This window comes from Carassius auratus, chromosome 30, assembly GCF_003368295.1.
Source record: "Carassius auratus strain Wakin chromosome 30, ASM336829v1, whole genome shotgun sequence".
Classification (NCBI taxonomy): Eukaryota; Metazoa; Chordata; class Actinopteri; order Cypriniformes; family Cyprinidae; genus Carassius; species Carassius auratus.
This window is the reverse complement of record NC_039272.1, coordinates 23,819,996-23,836,470: the sequence shown is the minus strand read 5'-3', so window position 1 is coordinate 23,836,470 and position 16,475 is coordinate 23,819,996. Positions and strand designations below refer to the sequence as shown.

At 35.4% G+C, this 16,475-nt stretch overlaps 1 protein-coding gene across 4 annotated transcripts in view; it reads left to right on the top strand.

Annotated features, from left to right (window-relative positions):
- Nucleotides 1-16,475, top strand: part of LOC113049730 (ABR activator of RhoGEF and GTPase) — a 176,853-nt gene that overhangs the window by 72,859 nt on the left and 87,519 nt on the right. For 3 of the 4 annotated variants that reach the window (XM_026212330.1, XM_026212331.1, XM_026212332.1), the window contains exons 3-4: nucleotides 7,368-7,466; nucleotides 11,311-11,496. In XM_026212330.1, coding sequence (XP_026068115.1) covers nucleotides 7,368-7,466; nucleotides 11,311-11,496 — 285 coding nt within the window. Of the gene's footprint in view, nucleotides 1-2,300; nucleotides 2,676-7,367; nucleotides 7,467-11,310; nucleotides 11,497-16,475 lie in introns of those variants that run through there. The other variant, XM_026212333.1, reaches the window with a different exon arrangement.

Here is a 16,475-nt window from a genome sequence, read left to right as displayed (position 1 = left end):
AAGTCAAAATGTTAAATATTCAGATAGATTTCACTCAAATGGAAATGGAATAGTTATTTCTGTTAATTGAAGTGTCACGCTGCATCACATCATCCTGTGTTGATGATGATGATGAATGCATTTGGCTGTTTATAATGTGCAGTTCAGAGATAAATTAACATTGAGGTGTATGTGTTTGTCACATGTGTTTATGCCAATTATGAAAATGCATGACTGTTTCCATTGTGTGCCACAGATAATTAGTGTTGAAGTGGTGAAATTGATAGTGATGTGTGTGGCCACAGGCTCAAGCTTTTAGAACAGCATCTCCATCTAGTGGTGGAGCAGATGAAGTGCTTTCTCACACCCTACTGTAGGAAAAAAATCTTTTGGCATAATTTATTTAAAATACATTTATTGTAAATTTATATCTGTAAATTTAAGATTACTTGGAGTATTTCTTTAATGCACAATGCACATTTCTTAATATTATGCCTAAAATGTGTTTTATTATTAATAAGGATTGTAAGATCTCCGTATAATATGAGTCTTGAAATGCAAAATATTTTAAGTGTACCTGGAGTCTACTTACAGTGGTTCCACAATCAAATATACATCAGTATCTCTTTAATTTTAGTTAGATATATATAAAATCCTGACATTATTAAAATTGTGTATACATACACACACACACACACACACACACACATTTATTTATTTATTTAAAAACATTATTTTGGTTTGACAGTATTTTAAAATCCATTTTTGTTGTTTTGTTTTGTTTGCAACTGTAATTAAGGGAGTTGGGTTCAGTTCAACACCAGAGAAAACACCTTTTTTTTATTATCAATCTCTTCCATGTGTTCCTCTGAGTGTGAAGTGATTGAACTGGCCAGTTCATCACTTCAGCTATACTGTATATCTCTCACCCCGATACTAGCATGCCTGAGTGACTGTTTGTAACTACAGGATATAGAAAAAAAGCAGTCACCTGCCCCTATTTATATCCTGCTTTGAGCTTGGCTGCAGATCAAGTCAAGCGTGGAGAAGCACACAGGCAATTTGCTCGTGAGAAATGTGCTGTGTGTTTTCTCTGCCTCCTCTCTTGCTTTCGTTAGGGCCTCTCAGAGGATCAGATCGTGTGGGCAGTGCTGTGAGGAGCTCTGAGAGCCCTATATTACCGCTGCACAGAGACTATATATCACCTCCGCTGACATCAGTGCTGATCTTACAGAGCAGAGGCCTTTCCGCTCTTCACTCACCTCACAACATCAAATGAATGAGAGACCGACTGGTGTGTTTAATTTATATCAGTTCCCAGCGGTGGTTAATGTTGTGTCAGCCGGTGTTCTGTGAGAAAAAGAGAAGCCCTGAACACTAAACTATTATGCCATCTTTTGTCATGTTGCCTCTAGTTCCTCTTTTGAGCACTAGATGAGCATCATCAGGGATTCCTCTTTGACTTCTATTCAAGGATTTCCAATAATATTTCACATGTGCTATGGAAATCCCATGATAATTTTATCACGAAGGTTACGGAGGAGCTTGACATCATGAGTGTGATGTGTGCTTGGGTGTGATCGTTCAGAAGTATGGGTGGAGTTCCAATTTTTATCAGCCAGACTTTGATCTCGTTCTTCACACAGTCACTTACAAAATGTGTGTGTGTGTGTGTGTGCACTGCAGGTAAAGCTATTAGAGTGTCACTTTATAAGTGTTTTAACTTTGTTAAATGAACAAATCTTTAATACTAGCATACCTTAAAAACATAACATGAAGTGTTGATGACTGTAATGTGATTTGAGACCGTATTTTATTGATGTGTTAGTACCTGGAGTACAGGAGAGCATGATATCTGTTTAAGGAGAACCTTGTCTGATCCGGGGAAACCCCTAAAAAATGGCATTCAACATTCAACATTCAACTTTAACAAGAATTATTCACTTCGACATGTCCAGTATCATCAGGGTATTTGAAGTGAATTTCTTGTTGAAATTTCCAGTGTGAACACACTACTCACACTATTTATCCTATTTTAAAAAGCATAGAATAGTGCAGAAAGTGTATGCAAATTTTATAACCAGCCTAATTATTTTCATCAAATTTGTGATTGTTGGTCACTAGGCCCAAATTCAGGGTGTTATGGTGCTCTGTTTTACTGTGTGAAGACCTGTTAAGGCCAGAGAGGGAAATGGTGGACAGTCTTTTAACCCAGGGCACCCGGAAATTGACACACACCAGGAAGACAGAACCGCAGTCAGGGGGAGGGACGCCAGTGTGTGTGTGTGTGAGTGCAGAGGCGGGCCATTTGAGGTTGAAGTGTGCATGTGTGTGTGTGTGTGTGTGTGTATACGAGAGAGAGGAAGCAAGTGGCTGTTTCTTGTGTTTGTGTGAGAAGGAGGACACGTTACCATTCCAGAGAGAAAGAAAGGAAGAAAAAACCCCTCCGTGGACAGAAGAGGTAGACTTCCAGCAGAGGCACCAATGTGTCATGGGCGGCTTGTCAAAACTTGAAAGGAAAGAAAGCAGCAAGTGAAACGGAGGGAGAGGAGAGAGAGGCTTCGGCCGTCAGCATGGAGGAGGATGAGGAGGAGGTGTTGGGCTTTCTGGATAAAGTTCTGGAGGATGAAGATGTGTTTGACAATGAGATGGACTTGGACTGTCCGTTCACACCAGTGGATTTCAGGACGTTCAAGGTGAGAGAGACAGGCTGAGTAGCAGTTCTCTCTTCCTCTGCTGGCTTGCTGACAGACATTTCAATGGCTAAAAATAGTGAGGTGGAAAATATTAAAGCTTTTTGCGACGTGGCATTAGTGTTTGTTCAGTTCCCTGAGTGTGTGTGACTTTTGTGCTTTGTACCTGTCATATGTAGCAACTGTGAGTGTGTAAACGCTTTCTGAATGATCTTTATCCTGCTCCAACACAAGGACAGAAACAGTGCTGTGATTTTGACCTGGGACTAAGACTCCCACAGCAATGACTTCACATTGTGGCTGTCATTAAAACGATATTCTCTTAAAGGGACAGTTACCCTGAAATGAAAGTTCTTCATTATGTATTATTATTTATTATCATTGTTTATTTATCCTCATTATGTTCCAAACCTGTATGACTTGCTTATTTACTTTTTTAGAGGTCGAGTGGAAAAAAAGCATTGGTGAACATGCTCCGTTTGCTCCAAAACATTCTCATTTGTTTTCCATGGAAATAAGAACATCATATTGGTTTTTAATGACATAAGTGTCAGTAAGTTATGATAGAAGTTTGGCTAGGCTAATTCTTTACAGCATTGCATTTTTGTAACACAGTGCTTCTAAACAGGTTTAGTTTCGTTCAAGACTTTAGAGCTCAAAGACTGAGCTGAACCGTCGGAGTTTGAGTTACTGTTGTCCATGTACACAAAAGATGGAAAAAGAAAATGGTGCTGAAGAGGAAAAAGGATTGTTGAGCAGCACGTTACATTTTCTGTTTATCCTTTGACAAGACAGAAGATCCAAAATTGATAGTTTATGTGTTAAAAATAGAATCAACAGTAATATTGTAAAATGTAATTACGATTAATAACTTTTTTTATTTTAACAGATTTTACGTAATTTATTCCAGTAATGGCAAAGCTGAATTCCTAGCATCATTCCTCCAGTCTTCAGTGTCACATGACCTTTCAGAAATCATTCTAATGTACTGATTTGAAGCTCACAAAATGTTTCTCATTAACAGTTAAAAACATTTGTGCTGCTTAATATTTTTGTGGAAACCATGATGAAAAAAGAGATTTCCAGCATGATTATTGGTAATGAGTTTAAATATAAATCTTTTGTAACATTTAAAATGTATTTACTATTACTTTCAATGCTCCCTTGCTCAATAAAAGTATTATTTCTTAAAAAAACAATAAAAAAACATAGGCTAAATCTTTGGATATGGGTGGATAGGTCCTTCTTGAGTATATATCCACCCAGTAATAGAACACCTTTCCTCCACCCAAGATTTGACCATTGTTGATGTCCATAGCTTTAGGGATTGTAAAAAAAGCAAGTACCACTGATGAATAGTGATTCTCCGAAATGAAAATTTTTGGCTGAAACAGAAAGTAAAAAAAAATGTCAATGTTTAATTGCTAAAATGATCGCTAAAAAACAAGATTTTTGCACAGCTGAAAATAAGGCTTGCAAATACTTTTACAATCAAAGTGACCCTTTAAATTGTTTTCTGAACTTACTGTACCTCTCCAGACTCAGTCCAAAATGGATATTCCTTTATGATGACTTAGATAGAACATATAAAAAACTATTTCAGGTACAGAAATGCCCTTTTTTTAATCTGTCAGTACATTGTTCGTTCAGCCTAGAAAACTTCTGTCTCAGTAACTTCCTCTTCTATCCTGTTTGCCCTTTCTCTCTCTCACACAAATTACAGTAACTGTTTTTATAAATAATTTCCTTCCTGTGTCATTATTCCTTATCAATATCTTACCACTATCAGCACTGGGCGTAGAACTAGAAAGTCACAGCTATTCATTAAAGAGTTACATAAATCTCCCCAAAAAGAAAATTTTGTCAATAATCGCTTACCTCTATGTTGCTCCAAACCCACAAAAGCTCAATTGAAGATATTTTGGATGGAAACCTGGAGGCTTGAGACTGTCCCATAGACTGCCATGTAAATAGCAGTGTCAAGGTCCATTAAAGGTATGAAAAGTAAGCGGAGAAAATAATTAAAAAATAATGACTTTATTCAATAATTTCTTTGTCAACGGTCTCCTCTGTGTCTCTCCACACATGGACCTTGACACTGTTATTTACTTGGCAGTCTATGGGACAGTCTCAAGCCTCCAGGTTTAAAAATATCTTAAACTGTGTTCCGAAGATGAACAGAGCTTTTATGGGTTTGAAACAACATGGGGGTAAGTGATCATTGACAAAATGTTTATTTTGGGGTGGAGTAATCCTTTAAATAAAAGTCTGTACTGAAATAGCTCTCAATTGAAACGAATGACATTGAGGGGGGCCAACAGATGCATTAAAGGGCTAGTTTACCTGAAAATAAAAATGCTATCATCATTTTTTCACCTTCATGTGATATGACTTGTTCTGCGAAACAAAATTATCCAAAATGTAGTTTTTTTTGTCCCTACAATGACATTCAATGGTCACCACAACCATTTGGTAACCAACATTTCCTCAAAAATATCAATCTATATTTGGTTTTCCACAGAAAGTCATTTAGGTTTGAAATGAAATCAGAGAGAATAAATGATTAAAATGTTTTAATATGTATTTTTGGAGGTTGGAGGGTAAACTTTGCCTTTACTGGTTTTTAAAGGGTTTCTCAGGGTTTTCACAACCTGTTTCAAAAGTAATTTCCTTTTTATTTGTACCATAAGTTCTTAACGAATGTATCAGTGTTAGCTGCCTCACTGCAGTCGGAACTTTTTTACATTTTTGCGGAGTTACAGAATAAATCCACTAGTGCTCTGACAAAGGAGTGTTTGTCAGTGAATTATAAGGGCAATGATGGATATATTTGGCTGCTCTCTTCAGATGTAGTTAGTCATAAGGGTGGTACTTCCTGTCTTTTAAGATAGAACTGCTGTTTATTCCTTTATGTAATCAACTTTCATGGGTTTTCTGGCTTTGTCGTGTTTTGAGTTATTCTCAGATGTTTGTGGTGGTTTTGGTGGACAGACATGGTGGGAGAATTTACACATACAGTAATTGTTTTAAAATAATTTTATGAAGTCATGAAATAAAGCAAGAGCTGTTGTAAATGGAAAGTTAGAAGGGAGTGACTTGGGTTAAATGCCTATGTCGAGCTTAAAAACACTGAAGCAGACATTTGAAAAACGGATTATACTTGAAGGCTTTGACGACTTCTCTTTCACGCAGATTGAATCATGTAATTGTTCAAATGGCTGGGTTTAGATAGCATGTCTGTGCCTTGTTTTAACACACACACTTGCATTTGTGGTTTATGGGGACTCTCCATAGGCGTAATGATTTTTATACTGTACAAACTGTGCTTGATTGCACAATCTAGCAATTGAGCTACAGGAACACAATTTATGTTGTTTAAGTATTTTATTTTACGGGGACTCAGGAAGTGTCCTCATAAACCATGTTTACATTGTAGTACCCATATCATTATACACATTTGTGTCCTCATACACCAAATATACCAGTACACACACACACACACACACACACAGTTTGAACTCTGAAGGATGAATTCACAGGGTGTGTCTGTACCTGAGAAATTTCACACCAGAGAGAGAGATAGATTAGAACAGACTAGTATAGTAGATTTTTCAGTAAAGATAAGCACAGGATTTTATTTTATTACCTACAGGTGGTGCTCAGTAGCTGAAACATATTTCTCCTGTCTTATTTAGAGGTAGTTCATTCAGAAATTCTCGTCTTCATGTCATTAAAAACATGACACTTTCTTTTGTGGAACTCACACAAAAGGTGAATTTTTGAAAAATGCTCTGGACACTCTTATTGCTTTTCCAAAATCTTTCAAATCTTCTGCATGAGAATAGCTGCCATTTAAGTTGTTTATTGAAAATATTGATATCTCCACTCTATTGGGGTCAAAAAAAGTTAATTGTCAATAGTGTAGCAATGTATGAAGCACAGGTCACACAAAAGTAACATTGAACATGAGCGAAATCTACATGGGGAATTTTTTCACCCTTGCCCGAAACCTCAGACTGAGCAAAGTACTATTGAAATGGCTTGGATATTGCTAACAATATTTTGCAGAGTAGTAGTAAATATGACTACACATGATATTTTTATTAAAAATAAACTGTTTGTGCTCCTTCTATATCTCTTAACTCCCACTTAACTCCTTCTAGATATTTAAATAGCAAGCATTTTTGAGCATTTTCACAAAATTATGGCTCCCAAAATATTTTGTTGTATGAATATCTGAACATGCAATATTTTGAAAGAAGGAACAGAGCCTCTGCTTTTGAACAAAAAAACTTTTTTTTTATCAACACTTAATGAATCTTTAAACGAAAAGCTGAGAAAATCATGATTTTGTAAAAGACCACAACTGGATGATATTTGGAACAAAGATCAAAACATAGATGGAGTCCATCAGCTGCACTTAAAGTTTGATGATCACATTATTTTACATATGCATCTGCTTACATTTCGATCATTACTTTCTGCCTTTTCTTCATCTGTTTTTGATCCAGATGTTCAATACCCTTTAGAAGATGTTTGATAGCACCTCCTACAGTATACCAGTAAAAACATGGAAAGCTGGAAATTTCTGTCATTGGCGTGGAAAGAGTTCAGAAATTTATAATTTCAAAGAATAATTTGTTACATGTTTTCAGATTCACTGATTCTGCAGTATTGTATGTGTTTCTGTTTCAGGGAGACACAGAGAAAGGTCTGGAGATGAAGAAACTGGTTCTATCTGGTTTTCTGGCCAGTGAGGAGATCTATATTAACCAGCTAGAGGCATTGCTGCTTGTGAGTACCAGTACCACTGCCACAAATGTCGTCACTCACACTTCATGAGAAACCTGATGTGGGAACTTCACAGTGCTGTTCTATGTGACCCTATGCATAGTGTTTTAAAGCTGGTAAAGGGACCCTTTGCCTTATTTTATTTTATTTTATTTTATTTTACAAAACAATGACCCTTGTTGCTTGCTATACTACTTTAAACTTTACTTTTTTAAAAAAAAAATCTAAATAAACCCCAGTTATGATTAGATATCAGTGTTTATTCAGAATAAGTTTAATCTTCTATTTCATAAGAGCAAGGAAAAGCATGTTTTCTGCAATATGGCTGCTTAGAGTGCAGCGTAAAGGGCATGCGTACACTCAGCCAATCAGGAAGCAGAATTTACTATTTATAGAAAATGCTGAAATGTAATGTCTACCAATGCTTTGTTCCTCTGCTGTTTGAATGTGTCATTTCCTGTCAGACTTTTCTCTCTTTTTTTTAACTGCTGTTCAAAGCATTCATTCTTTGAAATTACGTATCAGTACTTGCTTTGCTGTTGTTACTTATTAGAGCCCGACCGATATATCTTTTTGTCAATATTAACGGCCGATATGAACCTGTTGGAGATTAAAATTATAGCATATTTGTCTAATTTTAAATGAATAATAAAAACTGAGATGAAAAATTTACTTAAGCCAGAATTGAAATGTTCCTATGGTAAAATAAATGTGTAAAACTAACCCTGCATTACTTTGTGCTCTGCACTCGGCTATATTATATCAAACTTCACACTTCTCTAGTAAGTTTTGCCTGTGTGTAAAGACAGTACCGCAAATGAGTGAATGAATGTTCTGAAGTGAAATAAACTGAATAAAGTTGAATGGAGTTGAATCATATTCTGTTTATATATATAGATACTGTATTCTATATATAGTACCAGTCAAATGTGTCCAAACATTTGACTGGTACTGTACTATAATATAAACAAAGAATATCAGCTGATATATCGGAATCTGCTTTTTTTACTCCCTAATATTGGTATCGGCCCACCTAGATATCGATATACCTGGATATCTATATCATTCATTGAGTTTGATAAGAGTGGACACAGAGCAAAAATAAACCTTTAAACAGAACAAACTAGTAACAAGCACACAAATCCACTGTATTTTTTAAGTGTGCTCATTACGCAGGACACACACTGTGCTACCTGCTGTTACAGTCTTCAAAGAACACCTGGATATCTCCTGTCTTCCTTTAAGCAAACTTGCTGATGAATGAAGGTAAAAATGTTCTTATGTGTCTGCTCTCTGCTGCACACTTCCTGTCCAAACATTACTCAGCAGTTTGGACCTGCAAGGAAACAGCTACAAATACTGTGGCAGAGCAAGCACAGGTTTATTCATCTTCTCCAGTCATTTCTTGGAATGACAGAGGGGAACTTAATTCCTGTCGTGCCGATGTCAGATGTCTGGCACTGCTGATAAGATTGTGAAAATCCAGTAATGTGTTTTTTGACAGAGACCACTGCACATGGCACTGATAAATGCACTTTCCACTACTTGTCCATGAAAGATTTATTTTTACGCTATAGTTCAAAGTTGTGTGACTATTCCTTTAGGTTATTGCTATTTTTAGAATAGTTCATCAAAACTATGAAATAGCACGTATTAAGGCCTCAAAAATGTCTTAAATAAAAGCAAAAATTCTTGGATTCAAGAAGTCGTTGCATTAGATGTTGCATTGATTGCTAAAATGTTTTATCTTTCTCAGTATATTTGTCTTGTTTTCAGTAGAAATATCTAAACATCCTTAAATAAAGATAAATTCGCTGGAGATGGAGATGTTTTCTGATAAACTGAAAACAAATTAAATGAGTTTATGCTTAAAACAAGAACAAATAGGAATGAAAACTTGTTTTGAATTAAGTTGATTTTATTGTCGATTAAGCATGAATTATATTTTTCTGAGCCCATGTTCCTCAAAGGGATCATATGATGTGATTTCAATTTTTTATTTATCTTTGAAGTGTTACAAGCTCTTGGAGATCTGTAAAGTTGCAAAGAATAAAGTCTCAAATCCAAAGAGATATTCTTGATAAAGATTATGACTCTGCCACGCTCCCCTAAAACAGCTCATTCAAACATCCACCCATGTGTCTATGTAATTATGTGGAAATATTTGCATAATGCCATCCAAATGTTCACGCAAGGAAAGAAGGCGTGGTTTCAGTAACCGCAGTTAGTGTTGAAGCAGCCATGTCAGGGAGATGCTGTGTGTATCTAGGAGAAAACAAAAGCACTTCATTTTGCCTTCAGAAAGTAGAATTCAAAAGTCCTACCAAACCCTGGTTCATTTTCAGTGTTTATGCCTTCCAAATGTCACTGTAAATCGTTCTCTTTTGGGAAAATGGACAAAATGTATTTCTGATCCAATCAAATGCTCCCCAAAACTGACTACAGATGACTCACATTGAGCTGCAAAACATCATGGTTTGTGACTTAGATGCAACAAAAGATTATGGGTGATTTTAAAAGAAACAGGCTCTTTGACATGCCCCGTTCAAACTTCCTGCTTTAATCAGAAATATATCAGTTCAGGGAAAAAAACTGCATTTGTCAAGCAGTATCATGATGCAGAGGAGAGCAACTTACAATGAGTCACGCTTATCTGAAAATAACCATCCTGCACTTGAAGACAGTGTTATCAGCCCTGAAGAAAGAACACATGTGCTGTGCAATGTTTGTTCATGTGGTTTCTCTTGTCAGATTTACAAACACACAGAGCACCCCTCTGCCCTGTTTAGTCGACACTGAAAATGCAAAAGACATGAATGTTAATCGATACATCAATTCACAGGAAATGGAAAGGGAAATTGACCCACCAGTTAATGTGTACTACATGAGAACTACATGAATTTTGGCAGAACTAAATGCATTGAAAAGGACTTCATGGTTTAATTCCGTTTAAATCACCCCAGAAGTGATTGCTGTGGGTATAAAGTACACAAGATGCAACAGTGCCATTATAATTATCAGCGGTCACAAAACCAAACCACATGCGTTTTTATGTTAACGTTCAGTCATTTATTACTGAATTTAAGGATTTTGAGTACTGTCATTTTTTACTTAACATTAAAATGCATTACTTAAAGGTACAGGTTGTAGGACGTGCCACTAGAGAGTGCACTACCAAAACAATAACAATCACGTGGTTTGATGATGCTAAGAAGGAGCGTGGAATGATGGGATTTGTTGTCTTCTACCCAACCGCTGACGGCCATCAATCAGACGGAAAGATAAATCATGGATTTAACGCGAGTTCAACGATTTGCGCAAGTAGATTACATACAAAGTCAATGCAAAGACACGACGGGTCTAGAGACGCGATGCCCCGCGTTTGCTGTGTATGCCCCAATATACTGATCTTGTTGATCGTTATAATAGCATACGTTTTCTGTTAAGATACGAATCAAAACAACTCACCTGTCGAGTAAAACAAGTGAGATCGGCATCTCTTTCTGGTTGAAGTTTGTCGCGAAGCTACTTCCGCATTTGTTCACATGACACTGTTGTCACATGGTTTCTACATCAGTAAAGGCGGTAACAAAGGGTAACTAAAGTCATTGACAGGTGACTGCACTGCCCCGTGTCACTGTTTAGAATGGGAATTTTCTCATGATTTACAAATACTTGAAAACATAAGAGATATTGTTAGTAATCAGCTGGACAAAATATATAACACTAGCCTAGTGGTTTTTAGGATATTTTACTGCAAATATCTTACAAATTGTACCTTTAATATATAAATGCATGTGAGTAGTGAACATGTTAACTAACTGACCTCTCTTTCTCTCTCTCTCAGCCCATGAAGCCTCTTAAAGCCACAGCTACTACATCAAAGCCAGTGCTCACAATGGAGCAGATTGACACTATTTTCTTCATGATCCAAGACATCTTTGAGATCCATAAGGAGTTTTACGATGCTCTTTCTCCCAACATTCAGCAGTGGGATGAGAAGGTCACTGTCGGACATCTTTTCCAGAAACTGGTGAGTGCACCTGGCACATAGTGTCCTGCCAAACACACTGTTCAAAGGCCCTAGATGGTAATTCCAAATACAGTGACCCTCTATGTAGTGTACACTACAGACCAAATGTTTAGGGTCAGTTAGGGCTGTGCAAAAATCAAATGCGATTTTCATGCACATCTCATCAGTAAAGACGCTCCTGTAATTAGAAGTATATCTAATAAGTCTGCGGTTGTTTTTCATGTCCGCGGTTTGAAGCAACCCCAATACCAATAATGTGATATTTAGCCCCTAAAATGCGAATTTTACCAAGGCAACCCTTCCAAAAAATGTATATTTTAACCCCGGGAAGGATTTTTTATCGGGGAACCTCCTGGAAATGCGATTGGGCTAGTTTTGGACTGATTTTAAGAAGCAACTGGGCAGGATTTGTTGTGAAAACCTGGCAACCCTGATGTGGACACAAGTGAAAATAACACTTTTATTTAGCATTAAATTGATCAAAATTAACATAAAAGACATTTATAATGTTTTAAAAAAATAAAAAATTTAATAAAATGCTGTTTTTGAACACTTTCTGAAAATTCTGAAAGAACAAACCAGGTTTCCAGAATAATATTAAGTAGCACAAAATGCTAAAGCCCCGTTCACACCCAGAACGATAGCTATAAAGATAGCTATAGTGATAATGATATTAGCATCCACACCAGTGAACGATAGCATGTGTTTATTCAAGTGCGTCTGCTGCTTTAAATTCTCGAGCTCGTTATAGCAGGATTGATTCTGATTGGATGTCAATGTTTGTATCATTCATCAGCTGGAAAAAATAGTCCTTTATCGTTATAGTTGTAGAGTGGACTCTCCTATTCTTTAATATTGAGAACGATTTTTAGAATTATATCTTTATCTTTATCATTATCTTTATAGTTATCATGCTTGGTGTGAATGAGCCTTAATATGCAACAAATCATCATATTAGTCTTGGCGGCTGTTATAGTAAATGCACAAATATTATAGTAAAAATATTTGATTTCCCAATGTAATGCTTATTTCATACGTAAAGATTTTAGTCAGTCATAGTGTGCTTTTTACTTGAACACTGGGTTCAGCCTTCTTTGAGACTCTTGCATTATATATTGATCTCTCTTTATATGGGCATGTACTGTTTGGCTCATATCTAGAATACACTTTGCCAGACTACATAAATGCACTTGATAAGAATCTTCTTTCTCTGAGAGTTGAAAGATAGAAGAGCATCTGTTGAGACGGAAAGAAACAGCAGAGAGAAGATGTCTAAGTAGTGCCAGATGAAAATGAAACACTCAGCATTATCTAGGCCTGTATGTTTGCAGACTGTGCATGTGTTTGCATGAACTAGAGAAGCCACATGTTTATGATGACTGGAAAGCTGTCTAGGTGTGGACTATTGCGTATCTCATTGACGGACTCTAGATGGAGCACATTGCTGGAGTTAGCTCTCTCTTCAAACTGCATTTAAAATTTTTATTATTATTATATTATTATTGTTTTCTATTTATTTTCAGTTGAATGACATTAATGGATGTTCAGTTTTTTTTTTTTTTTTTCTGTGCTGAATGTTGGGAAAATCAAGATTTAAAATGCACTACCATTCAAAAGCTTGGGTTGGGTAAGATTTGTTTTGACAGTTTCTTATGGAATGCTCACACAGGCTACATTTATTTGAGCAAAATACAGTGGAAACTGTGATCCATTTTTTCCCCATTTTCTTTTTCTCGGATGAACTGAACATTCATAAGAGCAGCATTTATTTTTAAATGGAAATCTGTTATGAAATGATGAAGAAAATGTTACATTTCTTAAAAGAAAAATCTTAATGACTTCAAGCTGTTGAATGATACCATATGAGTTAAATAGGACCAGGAATATACAGTACTATACTCTACTACAGTAACTCAGAGCTAAAGGAATTATGCATATTCACATAACAATTACTAAGGGTCTTGATATGTGAACAACAGGTGATTTACGTAGAGTTAAAAGTTAAGTGGCCAACAACATTCTGGTCTTTTGTGTTTAGTAAAGCTGAGTGATATAGAATATGTATCTGAATATTTTTAAAGTATTTTCTGCATGACTTGTAAATGTGATTTCCCCTTCCAGTTAGGGGAACCATGTAAGGCCCAAAAACTGTTGTTGCTAAGCAGATTTCAAATGTTTATGGACTAAAAAATATTCTAGTAAAAATTATCCAATCATTTTGTCCACTGTTTAACACAAAATCAATGCAAGTATAAGTTAATTAATCTTATTTATTAGTACCAATATAAAAATACATAGTATAAAACATTACAACTCAAATAAAAATCTCATTTATAATGCCGCTGAATTTTACATAAACAACAAAACAATAAAGAATGCATTGTAAATGTAAGTTATCTTGTGCTGTTAAATTCATTCTGTTCTACTCTGGATGGATTTTCATCACAGGTTACACTTCATTTATCTCTTTAACCAAACAGCAGATGGCAGGAGGTTATGCAACAGGACTTTTCTAAAGATTTTTCTCCACAAACAGACACACACACACACACACACACAGACAGACGATTAGTAAAACATTGTGACAGTGGTTGAGTTAGCAGATGGAGTAATTACAGGCTCCCTATTGCTCTGGAAATTTAGTGAAGAGGAAAAGAAGCACAAAAGAATAAGACTAAAAGAGGAAGACAAGAAGAAAAAAGTTTAGTTTTTGAACAGAAGGAAAGGTTTAGGATGAGCAAATCCAGACGGATTGGATTGGAGAGAGGCAGAGTTTCTCTCTATTAGTCACCCTTCACTCTTTCTTTCTTTCTTTCTTTCTCACTCCCCCACTCATTAGCTCTGCACTTCTCTTCCCACAAATGTTTCTCTCTTGACTTCGTCTTTGTGACGTGTGTGTGCGTATCAGCGCTCGTCTGTGGACACGCTTGGTGAAGAGTCAGAGCATGGTTGCTAGGTGACGACAGCATGTCCGTGTGATGTGTTGTGTTTCAGACTTCTCTCAAGCAGCGGGAGAGAAGAGCATGCTGGGATGGAGATTGAGAACACAGGGTCTCATCATGCAGTTCTCACTTCAGGGCACAAATATACAGCTATCCAATAGCTTACACAAGTCAGGAATCACCAAAGAGAAGATGGATCATAAGACAATAAGAAAGAAGAAAGAGCGAGCTAGAGGTCAAGTTAGAGTTTGAATGACAGTGGTGTTTTTGAATGACTTCGATCTTTTTGCTTTGTTAAATCTGAAATAGTGGTTAAGGAATATATCGCCATGGCCTTTATATTAAATTCCACAATGTTAGATCTATTAGATCCAGTTGGCTGCCATGTAATATCTGTTTCATAATCACTTTGTTCTGTATACTCTATGTGTTGCCTAGTCTTTAAGAATACATAATTTAATTCATATATATATATATATATATATATATATATATACATTTCACATTTATTGAGTTAAATTTATTTATAATGATAAAATACAAATTATTTGCAATTTCTCTAGTAAATTTTACATCAAATAATAAAGTTAATTGCACCAGTTGTTATGATTATGTTATTTACTATCTTTAAATTAGATAGTGTAATATAATATGTGGACCTGGAGCACAAAACCAGTAATAAGTAGGATGAGTATTTTTGTAGCAATAGCCAACAATACATTGTATGGATCAAAATGATCCAATTTTACTTTTATGACAAAAATTATTAAGTAATCATTAAGTAAAAATCATGTTCCATAAAGATATTTTGTTAATTTCATACCGTATATATATCAAAACGTAATTTTTGTTTTGTAATATGCATTGCTCATTTTGCAGCCTCAGATCTCAGAATTTCATATAGTTGTATCTTGACCAAATATTGTCCTATCCTAACAAGCTTATTTATTCAGCTTTCAGATGATGTATAAATTACAAAAATAATAATAATAATAGTTTATCCTGTTGTTTTGTGGTCCAGGGTCACATCTGTATATATCAGCTTTATACTGTATCTGCCAATTGCCAACCTGCTGTTTAAGATACCGGCATCTGGCTTAAAAAAAAAACCTAACACATTTGAAAAATAAGAACTACAGCTTTTAACTTAAAAAATTATATTTGGGATGTTTTAAATCAAATGAGTTTAGGTGATAGAAAACATTAGTTTGGAGTGAAACTATATTTTCCAAATTTTCAGAGCAGAAATATTACATCAAAAAATAAAATTAATTGTACCAGTTGTTATGCTTGTTTTCTACTATATTTAAATTAAATAGTGTAATGTCCTTCCATAATATATACAGTTTAGTGTACTATTAGAGGGGAGTTTAGTCCTATCTTGATGACAAAAGTCAGAGGGTTGATGTCTGGTTCTTTATCAATCAATTGTGGAGTTCCTCAAGGGAGTATTTTAGGTCCCTTATTTTTTTATATATACATTTTCTTAAAGCAGCATGTTCAGTGTAACCTTTTCTTTATGCTGATGATGCAGCAATTTTAGTATTTCATCAAGATAAAAGGGTCCTGGAGAAAATAATGAGTTTGCTGTTACAAGGAGATGTCCAAATGGTTTCTAGACAATAAACTTTATCTACATATAGGTAAAACTGAAGTCATTCTCTTATTATTATTAGTATTAATGAAAACGTTGTAAAATTAGGTTTTTGGCGAGGCAAGTCAACTTATGGATGTTCATTCCTTAAAATTGTTTTCAGGGGCCTTGATTCAACCCTATTTTGATTGCTACCTCTTTCTAGTGTAGTAGTTGTTTCCAGGTTATGAAAGATAAATTACAAGAGGCTTAAAACAAATAAGTTAGAATAATTTTTAGAATTCGTTCTCAAACACATTTGTGTAGTCAGTGTTTTAAGGATTTGAGTTTGTTAACTATGGAAAAGAGTGTTTTTTTTTCTAATGGCAAAGACACATTTTTTTTTATAAATAATGTGGTTCCAGGTTATTTAGAAAATGACTTTCATAGAGTGAGACAACAAC